The 14,579-nt window shown below is 47.7% G+C and overlaps 1 protein-coding gene across 2 annotated transcripts in view; it reads right to left on the bottom strand.

Moving 5' to 3' along the window:
• The window catches only part of TRAF5 (TNF receptor associated factor 5), a 242,013-nt gene that overhangs the window by 76,844 nt on the left and 150,590 nt on the right, over window positions 1-14,579 (bottom strand). For both annotated transcript variants that reach the window (XM_085612843.1, XM_085612844.1), the window contains one exon: window positions 12,519-12,596. In XM_085612843.1, coding sequence (XP_085468969.1) covers window positions 12,519-12,596 — 78 coding nt within the window. The remainder of the gene's footprint in view (window positions 1-12,518; window positions 12,597-14,579) is intronic.

The raw sequence follows: 14,579 nt of genomic DNA, 5'->3' as shown, positions 1-14,579 counted from the left end.
CTCTTTCCTCTTACCTCCTCAGTTACGGAGTTTGCCCCGGATTTTCCAATTGAATGGTGCCCTGACGAGGTTAAGTATCTCGGTATCTGGATATCTACAAATCACGATGAATTGATGCGCCTTAACTATGGCCGTGCTCTAGATGGGATAAGAGATAATGTAACCCGCTGGATCGCCCTCCCGCTATCCATGGCAGGCCGTATATCCTTAATTAAGATGGACATCCTTCCTAAACTCCTGTATCTTTTTACAAATGTGCCCTATGATCCAGGTAGGGTTTTTTTCTCGATGCTCCGGACTGAGCTTATTCGCCTCACAAGGGGAGGTAGACAGCCCAGAGTGCAGTGGGACATCCTTACTCGGCCCTACACACAAGGGGAGTTTGATATCCCCAATTTTGAACTTTATTCTATCTGCGCACAAGCCCATTATGCACACTTCTGGTTTCACCCCCCCAGGTACATGCCTCAAGTGGCGACCGAGCACTGGCTGTCAGATCCCATCCCACTAGAAGGTGCTATCTTTGCTACTGGTGCTGGTAGTGCGGAGGTCCGGACCCCAATCGCTACCACTGCTAGGGCATGGCAACATATTGTTACCAGAACCCGGGCCCCTATGCTTTATTCGCCTTTGCTTCCCTTGTCCTATCATCCGAAGATGCCGGTCCTTCTGGAGGGAGTGTTTAAAAGAACCCTAGCTAAGTATGGGATTAAAACTTGGGGGGGGGCCTCTACTTCCGGGGCAGGTTCCGTACCTCGCAGCAGCTCTTTGCCAACATACCCTCTTCCTCCATGGACCTTTTTTTATATATCCGGTTGCGGCAGGGTTTCAAGGCCCACACCCCTTCCTTCCCCAGGGAGCCACCAAAGGTCGCTACCCTTCGCCGTATATTGGCTGGAGATGCACCATCTCATCTAGCGTCTTCCCTTTATCATTCTTTGTACACCACTCAGACCGCTTCACAAACTTCCTCCAAAGATAAATGGTCTGCAGAATTGCAGCTCACTATAACGAAAGAGCAGTGGACCTATTGCTGTAGGCAGACGGAACACAGCACATCTAGTAGCCGTCTCCGGATACTCCACTATAAATACACCCATCGTACATATTATACACCCGTTAAACTCCATCGCTTTCGGCTGCGTGACAATTACAGATGCAATCGATGTGGAGCTGCAGGGGCTGACTTTCTCCATCTGGCATGGGACTGCGCGGCCGTGCAAAGGTACTGGCTCCAGGTTTTGGAAGCCTTGGAACAAATGACGTCGTTACACATTCCACGCACTTCTTGGCTATACCGCAACCATAGCAACGAAACACAGGAAGTTCGTCTCCTTCAGCCAAACGTCGTATTGCATGCCGTTGGGGTCGAGGTCGGGCGCCGAAGTTTAAGGAATGGATCCAAGATATGGTATTCTGGCAGGACCAAATGTACACATTTGCTGAATTACTCCCACTTTCTTCCCAGCCCTGCGACGATTGGGGACCCCTCACAACATGCTCATCCAGTTACAGTTGCTGATGATACACAACCCCAATCGGTGGCAAATGCCTGTGCCCCCCAGATCCCTGACATTTTGACATGCGTCCCCCTGAGCCCCCCCTTAATCCTCCCCTCTTCCGAAAGCGCTTTATGATTGAATGCTGCTACAGTGTGTAGTGTGTGGTCTCTCGTATTAAGTTGTCTCTAGAGCCCCAATGTATGGATTCCTCGCTCATTGTGTTTTCTTGGCCCTCAGATCACTTTTCTTGGTCTGTACTCTAGTCTTCCTGCTTTGTATTTTTGAATAAGTATAAATAAATTGTTTAAAAAAAAGAGTTAGCATGTGACTTTAAATGCTGTGCATGGACACATACCTTCCATTGCCCATTACTTAGCTTAGCTATGCAACCTTTTAAATTCTTCCATGTTTGAAACCCTTTTTAGGTCGAGCCTAGAGTCAGAGAGCATGCGCAACTCTGCGAGACGTTTGGACTGGAGTATGGAATAGAGGCCCCGCCCACTACCCGCCCATATTTGTCATTGGCTTGTTTCATTGTCCTTCGTAAATGCTGGCTTCTGATAGGTAAAGAGGCTTGTTAGTCCCTCCCAAAGCCAAAACACAAGGATAGTGGTATTGGTCTATAGGGACGGCGCTCCTGGAAATATTCACTACTTATTTTTCTTGGTGCTAGTATTTTGTGGTGCTAAAAGGGGGGAGAGAACAACCCACCTCTCCTAATATCTGCGGCCTAAGTTACAGTGCACGAATTATACATATCCCCTAGCACAAAACACTTTTATAACTGTGGCAGTAGTGCAGTAATATTTTTCAATATACAGTATCCACGCAAATAATGATGCGAATCTTTGGTCTTTAGTTCTTTTCATGATCCTTCTTTAATATTAGTAACTGTGACAAGTCAGAAAGTCAATGCCAGTGCCAACACGTGTTTCGTCGCCTTCGTGTATTTTAAATTCAACTTTTTCAAGGCTACATGAAAGATAGACTACAGTCACTATTGTTACGTACTAATCCATAACGCAACTCTAAGACATTTCACCCAATTACCTCCACCGTGACAATAAAATTGTCAATTGGGTGAATCTGATCCAACGAAAAGGTTAAGTGATCAGAGTCCAAATATTTAAAACCTGTGTATTATGTGTGAATATATGTATCTAATGTGACTAATCACCACTGTTCCTAGAGTACGGTGACATATCAATCACCAATCACCTCATTATCACACGTGAGTGCCCTGCCACCCACGCGTGTCAAATGCAAAGGTAGGTAGTACACAAACCTCCATCAGCTCCTATCAGTACTTACTGCAAGGTGAAACAAAAACAACAATAATAATTCTATTAATATTATGCCCTGTAATTTAATGTGCTCACTAAGCCAGTGGAACTAACCTACAACCAAATGAAAAGACCCAATGAGGCTAAAACCCATCTTGTGTTGCTTGTGTTCCAGTTCAGAAATAATCTGGCTTTGCAAGTCTGCCTCGACTGTTTCTATTGGATTAAGACTGATTTACATAGGGCTAAGTATAATCTGGGTTGGCATGGTGGGCAAAAGAACAATGAGTGGGCATACATTGCAAGCATCCTCCCATCACCTTTTGTGTGTTTGTGTGGGAACAATGCCAGTCACTATTAAATTAACATTTATTTATATATTGTCTGTAAACGGATAATCGGTCGCACGGGCAATGGAGTACCCTTTCCGTCTACATAATGGTCCATGGGCCTGATTTAAATGTGGGCGGACCTTTGTTGCAACCATGGCAGAGACTACTCCGTCTTCGCTGTGGATACACCCCTTCGACAGCGTAAGGGTCGTCGGAGGTTGATCTTTATGTCTGCCCTTTATGTCTGCCGCTCATCGCCAGAAAAACTCTGGCAACAAGAAGCTGTGAAAGCTGCAAAAGGCATCCCCCTGTCATGGGAGAGAACTCCCAGATCAAGGGGGAAATTGTTTTTTTGGTTTTCAAAGACAAAACCTCATTTTAAGATTTTGTTTTTGAAAATAAAAAAATTGTAACTTTACCGTATGGCAGCGTCAAACATAACGAAGCCGTACGGCAAAGTTACAGTACACTGGCAGGAACTGACTTCACAGCAGTTCCTGTCAATGGTTGAAATGTCAGCTGACACAACAGACATTTCAAAATTTGACAGTCGGGACCTATGCCAGGACAATGCCTGGTGGAGGACTTCGGAGTGCGGCCTTTTAATGTTATATTGAATTAGGGCCTTAATGTTATGGTCTGCATCCATATAATCAAAAGAGTCCTCCTTGTTGGTGCTCTGAGATGTCATATTTGCTAATGATATTTTATCTACAGAGTACACTGTTTTAAAGCCCTTAAGTGACATTCACTATGCATGCATACTGTGCCCTGCATAGGCCTCTCTTTCACTGGTGGGAGTTTGGTGCTTAAACCTTGAATAATGAGCATTTTGAGATGGACAGTGATAGCTTTTTTGTAGCTTCTTCCCACTTCAAAGCATCACTCATATTCTTGAGTTTTCTCTTTGTTGAATATTTAGTCATCTTTAATTCATTTTAATTATCTTATTCTCTGTGATATAATGTACAGAGGAGGCTTCTCAAATGGTGGTCTTTATGAGAGTAGACTACAACTTAAGTGGAACACACCCATAACAATCACTAGTAATAATGTTGTCAACTGGCATCAACAGATAGTTTTAGTGAAATCGTAGTACCCCAGAAGAGAAAAGGGGGAAGTTTTCGGTCTCTGATGTGTGATAGACAACCCCCCGGCCAGCTGCCTCTCTTTTACAGCTAATAAGAGACCAGATATCACATCAAAGGCAGCAGTCTGCAGGTTCTGCGGTCCTTGTCTCATTGATGTCACAGATGGCAGGTTTGCTCCTCTTGTGACAGTGAGGCTTTCTGGGGCAAGCAGTGCATTAGGGCAGCAGCAGAGCTGTGGAGTGAAACTCCCTCCCCTTCTCGTCCCATCAACAGTGACGTCTGCCTGCCCCATAACCTGCATTGCTCATCTGCTGCTGCTAGTCTGTGATCGGAAGAAGTGACCACAGGCATGGCTCAGACGGAGAAGGGTCTGAGTCAGAGAAGGGTGGTCCTGAAAACAAGAAGCAGAAAGAGTGTGAGCAGGAGAAGCACCCAGGAGTGAAGCACTCTATTGTTCCAGCCATTTTGCAGGAGTCACTTCAAGGTGGGAGAAGTCCTTGAAACCCAAAAACAGCAAGATTCTCTGGAGAGTAGGAGGCTCACCCACCCACCCTCAGAAAGAGTGAATGTCCTTCCTGGCAGCAATTCTATTCCCATGACTAGAGACTCTTTCCAAACATGTAGACTTGTTTCTGAAAAGATGCACTGCCTTCTATTGGTCTGGCAAACAAAACATCAAGCAATATTTATTGAAAACATGGATGGCATACATTTCTGTGTCTACATTATGAATATGGTTACTGCTGCCTTTGCTTGTGGCAAAATCGAAATATAAATGTATCTTTTGTAGGAAGGTGACACGCCGCATTGCAGCATGATTCTTACACACATTGCAGACATCAGAGAGAAGAAAGGATGCCCAGATATTGCATAATAAATGATTGGGATATCTCTCTGTTCCCATCACTTAATATTCAAACTCCCAGCAGCTCCTGCTCCTCGTTCTGGTCCATAACTGCGTGGGATTGTGGGAAGAGCAGGGATTGGTCACAGAAGGTGTCATGACAAATCCAAATGCATTGACAACTCTGCATGCTGCTGATGCGCACTGATATCAGTGCTTACTTTGTAAAAGAATAAGTGTCATTGCACAATCCTCTACTAGGAAGTCTGTGGTCGATGTTATTAAATATTGCTGAGCCAAATACCAAGGCCACACAGTCTTGAATGTACCTCCTGTCTCTTTAATCCACTACCAGACACTCCCTGTCCTTTTTTTTCACAATCTTGCATGTTCCTGCTGTTTGACTTTTGGAACTTTTTTAATCTACCTCGCTTGCTCGTCTGATGAGTAAAAAGAAGTGCTGGTCCCATAAAATGTGTGCGGGTGGTTCCTAACAGCAACCACTGGCTCAAATTAAGCATTGACTAGTCTGATCCCTACCTTACCACACCATGAGCTGTAGTGCCTGGAGAACACCAATACTCATTGCGTACTCGCGTTTCTCATACGGGCACCCGAACAGACTTCAGTTTACAGGTTACATGGAATTGGGCATATCTACTGCCAGGGACTTTGGACTTTAACAAGCCCTATAGCGGATATACACTGCTGAAGTTTGCAGTGTACTAGCTGGCCATACTCTTTTCAGTTCAGCATTCGGCAACTTAAGGTAACAAGGAGCATTTGATTTGACGGAAGCCAAATTCAAACACCATAGCTTAAACAGATTCACTTCCTGTTTGGGATATTTCTATTTGATAACAGTAAGTAGATGGAAAGGTTGGAATTAGAACCAGTATACTGGTTGCTTCTGATCCATAAACCACCAAGCATGCAGCCCTGAAGAAGTCATGAGTTGCTACCTCACTGACGAAACACGTGTTGGATGGCTATAGAAACAAGAGAAGAGGCCAATGGGCCGAAAATAAAAAAGAGAAATACGAGACTCACAAAAGAAAAGATTGTTTTTTCGTTTTTTCCACTGGACTGACAATTGAGTTTTTTTCTACTGAAGCATTGTGTGTGTTGGAGTTTGTGAAGGTTTATTGTCCGATCCTAGTAGATAATTGTTTGGGGAAGTGAGGTGAATTACTTCATCCTCTATAAGCACCGCAGGAGAATAAATACATAATGAATGAATGACCAGTACTTATAGAGCGCACAGCTACTCCAGATGGAGTGTCCCAGCGCTAACAGTTCACAAATGGCTGTCCTGCTAGGAGGTTTTAGTTCTTAAAAAGCCATGTCTTCAACTGTTTTTTGAAGTGAGAGAGATCTGCTGACGCTCTCAGATCTGCCTGCAGTTTGATCCAGGCGTGGGCTCCTAAAAAGCCGACGGACCTACCACCTCTGCGCACCAGCCGTGTTCTAGGGATGCAATCCAGATCAGCAGAGGACGATCTAAGTGCTCTAGCAGGTGTGTAGCGGCTCGCTCTTTTCCTAAAGTAGACAGCGCCCATGTCATGGAGGGCTTTGAAGGAAATAACCAAGGCCTTGAATTTTATCCGTTCCCTCACTGGAAGCCAGTGTAAGGACTTAAGATGGGGCGTCATATGCGACCTGGCTTTCACTTTGAGAATCGCCTTTGCTGCTACATTTTGCACAACCTGAAGGCATTGAAGAAGGTAGTCTGGTAGTCCCAGATAAAGGGCATTGGCGTAGTCCAATCTGGAGATTATCAGCGCCTGCACCACAATTTTCCTGGAATTCAGGGGTAAGAGCGGCAGGAATTTCTTCAGCATTTGTATTAAGCCAAAACAGGTTTCTACTACGGCCTGGACTGGGACTGCATCGAGAGTTCATTATCGATGTAGACACCCAGGTTTTTAACTGAAGAGTGGACAATCCTGGGAGGGGAGTGATCAGCGGGCCAACACTTGCTCCAGTTGCTCTCAGCAGGGTTGACCGAGGAAGATAATATCAGTTTTATTGGGATTGCACTTAAGCTGGTTCTCCTTCAGCCATCTAAAAACCTTAGTGAGGCAGGATCTAATGGCTTCCCCATTGACGTTTTCGCTTTTGTTGCATGTGAAAATCAGCTGTGTATCATCAGCATAAGAGATTATTTTGGTGCCCTGTGCCTCTGCCAATGATGCTAGCGGTGCCATATGAAGATTAAACAGAGTTGGACTTAAAGAGGAGCCCTATAATCAGATATACTAAGTGCGACAAGCCCTTAAGCACCATATACCCATGAATCACCCATTTGTATGCCTGGAGAACACTACAGCAAAGCATTTCATAGCACAGGAGTGAGTCTCGAACTTGGTTCATAGGGAAGGTCTCTTTCAGTTCCAAGAGCTGTGACAAAGAAAGCAGAATGAGCTCTGCAGCACTCGAGCAGGTCTCATCTGGTGCAGAAGGGATTCCTTCCAGATCTACCAGTGATATTCGCCGAAACAACAGCATTGGTGGGTAATTTGGAGATGAGTGGACATTCTGGAAATCAAAGGTCTTTGCCTTGCTTCTCATTTGTCTCACAGAGCTATGGTTGCGCTTGTGCCCTACTGCCCCGTGGGACAAGCCAACAAGGAGAGGTGTTTCTTGCAGTGATAACAGTATAGCCAGGGTGGTTTTGGAGTGAACAGAACTTCAGATGTTGCTTGGTGCTGTTTCTGCAGCTGCAGATGTTGCTCTCTTTCTGTGGGCTGTGCTGCAGTCTCTAGCCTCACACCTGCACCTCACACGACCACTTCTGAATTCCTGGAGGGCTAGTGTGTGGTGCACAGTGGTGATGGATGTAGACAGGCTCTGTTGTCTCTCTTTGATCACATCTCCCTAAGCGACTCCAGATACAGACATGGAAAATGTCGCTTTTCACAGTGACAGATAGGGCAAATGGCTGACCTCTGGGCTGGTCTAAAATGTGGCTGCAACTGCCAACATAGTCAATTGTTGAAGGTGACTCGCTCATTACCCCTTTCTTTTATGCTGCTCTGTGGATTGTTGCAGCATGTTAATGACCTCTTCAACTGATCAATGGCTAAAGGTGGATTACCCAAAGCCCCTTAATATAGATGCATGATAATTTTCTATATTAATATTATAGTAATTATAATAAGTTTCCAAGATCTAAAACTACCGCTAGGCCAGACTTAAAAAGCAATGGGGTGGAGAGCAGGAGGGCGTGGGGGGGGGGGGGAGGAGAAAGGGAGTGAGGGTGGGAGGCAGTGGCGAAAGGGTGGGCGAGGGGGATTGGAGAAAGAGAGGGGGGATGTGGGTGGAGAAAGGGAGGGCACTTGGAGGTGAATAAAGGTACGGTGTTGCAGGGTGAAGAAAGGGAGGGTAGGTAGGGGTGAAGAAAGGGAGGGCGAGTGGGGTGAACAAAATGTGGAGAAAAAGGAGGGCAGGTGGGGTGGATGTGGAGAACAGGCCAGCGCTGGCAGCATCACAGTGCTTTTTTCTCTTTCTGTCTGTTGAGGGGGAGAAGAAGAAACAGGGATGAGGTGGGTGGGAGGGATATAAGAAACAGGGATGGGGAGGATGGGAGAGGTAAAAGAAACAGGGATGGGGAGGATGGGAGAGGTAAAAGAAACAGGGAAGGGGTGGGTGCGAGACGTATAAGAAACAGGGATGGGGTGGGTGGAAGGGGTATAAGACAGGGATGGGGTGGGTGGAAGGGGTATAAGACAGGGATGGGGTGGGTGGGAGGGGTACAAGACAGGGACGGGGTGGGTGGGACGGGGTGGGTGGGAGGGGTATAAGACAGGGACGGGGTGGGTGGGAGGGGTATAAGACAGGGACGGGGTGGGTGGGAGGGGTATAAGACAGGGACGGGGTGGGTGGGAGGGGTATAAGACAGGGACGGGGTGGGTGGGAGGGGTATAAGACAGGGACAGGGTGGGTGGGAGGGGTATAAGACAGGGACAGGGTGGGTGGGAGGGGTATAAGACAGGGACAGGGTGGGTGGGAGGGGTATAAGACAGGGACAGGGTGGGAGGGGTATAAGACAGGGACAGGGTGGGTGGGAGGGGTATAAGACAGGGACAGGGTGGGTGGGAGGGGTATAAGACAGGGACAGGGTGGGTGGGAGGGGTATAAGACAGGGACGGAGTGGGTGGGAGGGGTATAAGACAGGGACAGGGTGGGTGGGAAGGGTATAAGAGACCGGGACGGGGTGGGTGGGAGGGGTATAAGAGACCGGGACGGGGTGGGTGGGAGGGGTATAAGAGACCGGGACGGGGTGGGTGGGAGGGGTATAAGAGACCGGGACGGGGTGGTTGGGAGGGGTATAAGAGACCGGGACGGGGTGGGTGGGAGGGGTATAAGAGACCGGGACGGGGTGGGTGGGAGGGGTATAAGAGACCGGGACGGGGTGGGTGGGAGGGGTATAAGAGACCGGGACGGGGTGGGTGGGAGGGGTATAAGAGACCGGGACGGGGTGGGTGGGAGGGGTATAAGAGACCGGGACGGGGTGGGTGGGAGGGGTATAAGAGACCGGGACGGGGTGGGTGGGAGGGGTATAAGAGACCGGGACGGGGTGGGTGGGAGGGGTATAAGAGACCGGGACGGGGTGGGTGGGAGGGGTATAAGAGACCGGGACGGGGTGGGTGGGAGGGGTATAAGAGACCGGGACGGGGTGGGTGGGAGGGGTATAAGAGACAGGAACGGGGTGGGTGGGAAGGGTATAAGAGACAGGGACGGGGTGGGTGGGAGGGGTATAAGAGACAGGGACGGGGTGGGTGGGAGGGGTATAAGAGACAGGGACGGGGTGGGTGGGAGGGGTATAAGAGACAGGGACGGGGTGGGTGGGAGGGGTATAAGAGACAGGGACGGGGTGGGTGGGAGGGGTATAAGAGACAGGGATGGGGTGGGTGGGAGGGGTATAAGAGACAGGGACGGGGTGGGTGGGAGGGGTATAAGAGACAGGGACGGGGTGGGTGGGAGGGGTATAAGAGACAGGGACGGGGTGGGTGGGAGGGGTATAAGAGACAGGGACGGGGTGGGTGGGAGGAGTATAAGAGACAGGGATGGGGTGGGTGGGAGGGGTGTAAGAGACAGGGACGGGGTGTGTGGGAGGGGTATAAGAGACAGGGACGGCATGGGTGGGAGGGGAATAAGAGATAGTGACTTGTATAACAGACAGGGCCGTGTATAAGAGAGAGGGTCGGGTGGGTGTGAGGGGTATAAGCATCAGGGATGGGGTGGGTGGGAGCGGTATAAGCATAAGGGATGGTGTGGGTGGGAGGGGTCTAAGCGACAGGGATGGGGTGGGTGGGAGGTGTATAAGAAACAGGGACTGGGTGGGTGGCCATGGTATAAGATACAGGGACAGGGTGGGTGGGAGGGAGGGGTATAAGATACAGGGACGGGGTGGGTGGGTGGGGTATAAGATACAGGGACGGGGTGGGTGGGTGGGAGGGGTATAAGATACAGGGACGGGGTGGGTGGGTGGGAGGGGTATAAGATACAGGGACGGGGTGGGTGGGAGGGGTATAAGATACAGGGACGGGGTGGGTGGGAGGGGTATAAGATACAGGGACGGGGTGGGTGGGAGGGATATAAGATACAGGGACGGGGTGGGTGGGAGGGGTATAAGATACAGGGACGGGGTGGGTGAGAGGGGTATAAGACACAGGGACGGGGTGGGTGGGAGGGGTATAAGATACAGGGACGGGGTGGGTGGGAGGGGTATAAGATACAGGGACGGGGTGGGTGGGAGGGGTATAAGAGACAGGGTCTTGTATAAGAGACAGGGTCGGGTGGGTGGGAGGGATATAAGAGAGAGGGTAGGGTGGGTGGGAGGGGTATAAGGGTCAGGGACGGGGTGGGTGGGAGCAGAATAACCGTCAGGGATGGGTGGGTGGGAGGGGTATAAGCGTCAGGGATGGGGTGGGAGGGGTATAAGCGTCAGGGATGGGGTGGGTGGGAGGGGTATAAGCGTCAGGGATGGGGTGGGTGGGAGGGGTATAAGCGTCAGGGATGGGGTGGGTGGGAGGGGTATACGCGTAAGGGATGGGGTGGGTGGGAGGGGTATAAGCGTCTAGGATGGGGTGGGTGGGAGGGGTATAAGCGTCAAGGATGGGGTGGGTGGGAGGGGTATAAGCAACTGGGATGGAGTGGGTGGGAGGGGTGTAAGCGACACGGATGGGGTGAGTGGGAGGGGTATAAGGTGTCAGGGATGGTGTGGGTGGGAGGGGTATAAGAGACAGTGATGCAGTATAAGAGACAGGGATGGGGTGAGTGGGAAGGATATAAAAAAACAGGGACAGGACGGGTGTGAGGGAGGAGAAGAAGAAATAGGACTAGGAAGAAACAGGACAGGGCTTGAAGAAGAAACAGGGAGAGGGTGGGTTGAAGTTGAAGAAGAAACCGGGACGGTAAGAAAGAACAGGGATGGGGTAGGAGGGAAAGAAGAAACAAGGATGGGGTGGGTAAAAAGGGAAGAAGAAACAAGGACTGAAGGAAAAAACGGGGGGGGGGGCGATTCACAGAACTAACATAAGACAAAATCCTAAACTTACTACCATTTTGGTATTCACAGAAGGCACTTACTCATTTTGGTCTTCACAGAAGGCTCTTACTCATTTTGGTATTCACAGAAGGAACTTACTCCTCATTGATGAGTAAGTGCCTTCTGTGCATACCAAACTGAGTAAGTGCCTTCTGTGAATACCAAAATGAGTAAGTACCTTCTGTGAATACCAAAATGGTAGTAAGTTTAGGATTTTGTCTTAAGTTAGTTCTGTGAATCGGGTGCAGGGACTTGGGAAGAAACAGAGATAGGATGGGTGGGAGGGGAAGAGCAAACAGGACTGAGGAGGTGGGCGATATAAGAAGCAACACAGACTTAAGAAGCAACATGGATGTGGGTGGGAGGGAATAAGAAGCAGCATGGATGGGAAAAGAAGCAACACAGATGTTGGTGAGTGTGAGTGGAAGAAGAAACAGGGACCTAGGGCAGGGTCAGGATAAGAAGCAACATAAATGTACAAAGAAGCTACATGGATGGGGCGGGGGGAAGAAGCAACACAGACAAGGGAAGTGGAAGGAGGAGGAGCAAGAAACTAAAACAAAAAAACAGTACCTCAATTACAGCGCCAACAGTGGAAGGACCTTAATACATACACATTATCTCTCGCAAGCAAGCCAAATAAGCGGGCAAAACAAATAAACGAATTTTGGAACAGAGTTACTTTTCAAAAAAATGTAATGTCAAGAGAGCTAGCGAGTTAGAGACAAAACACTGATATTTTATGCTGAACATTTCAGAAGGAAAAATATATTCCACCTCTCACAGGAGTTTAAGAAGCTAATCAAACAAGAAATGGGTCTACAATATCAAAAAGAGTAGACTTTACAGGATAATATTTCCTGATTATGTGTTCTGAATATACATTTTTAGATTTTGACACAGTTTAATGTACCTCAGCTCTTGGCAAAACATTTGTGCATTTGTTGGGACAAGACACTGGATAGCTTGGACAATAATTCTCCTCATGAATCTGAAAGAGAAGATAGGAGGTCAGTAATAGTAAACATAGCCTACGCTTCATGACACTTTGCAGCTCACAGTCACAATTTTGTAGGAGTAATGTATAGGGTACACGTTTAATGATTAACTCATACCCACACTCTGTAACCCTAGGATGCATACATTTACATTCTACCTTGGCGCTTATACCAATCCCATAATGCTCTTTTTCTTTAAGAATAATAATTATGCTGAAATAATTTTAATATTTTATAGTCATACTGCAATTGTAATTCCCTCTAAAAACAGAGATTGATTAGGGATTCAAAGAAATCCTAGAAAGATGCAATACCGAATGGATATTACACGGAGCAATAAAGGATGGTTTAGGTGGGCACGGGCATCCGTTGAAAGTATTTTGTGCAGAAACCAAGGTGTCTTCTACATCTGGCCTCCAAACGATTCCAGTGTGAGCTCCAGCTCAGGAGGTGTGTGGTTCTGCTGCCCCACAGCTCGCAGTAGATGTGCAGAGAAGAAGGAAGCACAGTGTTATTCAAGTGCCCAATGCATAGGTTGACCTGGAAGTTTTTTATCAACCCAGGAAAGGAGCTCAGACATAGGGTCTCTGTTGGCAGGCTCACGTTTCATTTATGTTGAACTCTTTAAAAAGCTGAGTTATTTGTTGACGGGGAGTAAGTACCCACTTCAAATAATAACCACAATCCTTGTCAGGGTGAGCCACTAAAGTCACTAAATAAACCTGATCTCAACCTCCTGGCCGCAATGGCACAGAGCAGACAGGCATAACTTAGAGGAAAGGTTTAAAGTATTTAAGTAGTTGAAATACAAAACAATAAAAATCCTAAACGAATTTGAAAACCAGAATGTAATTTAATGAACAAAATAACATGAAAATGACAAACATTCAATAAGAGGAACGAGAGCTATGACTTTTAAAATATGTAAGTAGAAACAGTGCCAAGAAGCCAATGGCAGTCAGTGGTTGCAGTAGAACAGGACATAGGCACAATTTGACACTGACCGCCATGGATCGAAGTTCAGATACACTAACTAGGTTCGTCCTCGTCAAAGGTTTTACCTTCTGACTTTAGTCCTTTAAGTCCCAATCCACCACAGGAATACACTTCAAAAAACCCCAGGACCTCATGGGAGGCACTTAGAGACTCACAGGGCGGCAGGCAGAGTCCAGTGCAGGTTCAGTTGCCAGTGATCAGCTGGGCAGCAGTTGAAGGAAAAAGTCTCTTGTAGGTTGTTGTATTCCTGCAGCTTGACCAGGTCGGCCTTTTCACAGTTGAAGTCTACTTCTTTGTCCTGAGTACAAGTGAGAGGGCAGGTGCAGTCCTCCAGGGCTCTTCACAGGTTGCAGACAGTAGATTCAGTCCTCTTCTGAACTTCCTGTGAACTAGGATGGTTCTGAAGTGGGTGCTTAGAGATGCCTAGTTTAATCCTGGCATGTGCTAGTGAGTGGGTATGACCCCTGGGGTCAACCTAACCAATGGGGTAAAGGTTCCCGGGTCTGACCTTACACACTTTGGGCATTTTCAAGATGGCAGAAGTCTTCAGGCACACTGCACTTGGACTCTGAGGGCTGTGTGTGTGAGTGTGGGGCGTGCACTACTGTATTCCTAGTGTCATACCACATCTAACACTAAAATCCAGTGTTAGGCAATCCCTGTGCCCGCAACAACCTAAAAAACAGAAATTTAAAATAACACATTTTAGCTTTCAGAACCAGACAGTGGATACATAAAAATTGTTTTGCCATTCTGTTTCCCTTCTTTGAAGTGGGCCTCAAAAGTTGGAAAACATTCATTACAACGCAGTCATTACAACAACATACCTTTACAACACAACTGTTGAAATGCAACTGCCTTTACATCGCATGCCATTACAATGCATGTCATTACAACACATGTCACTACAATGCATGCCATTACAACGCACATCATTACAATGCATTATAAGGTAAGTAATGGGGATTTTTTTAGTATTA

This window comes from Triturus cristatus, chromosome 6, assembly GCF_964204655.1.
Source record: "Triturus cristatus chromosome 6, aTriCri1.1, whole genome shotgun sequence".
Lineage (NCBI taxonomy): Eukaryota > Metazoa > Chordata > Amphibia > Caudata > Salamandridae > Triturus > Triturus cristatus.
This window is presented reverse-complemented; position numbering and strand designations above follow the sequence as displayed.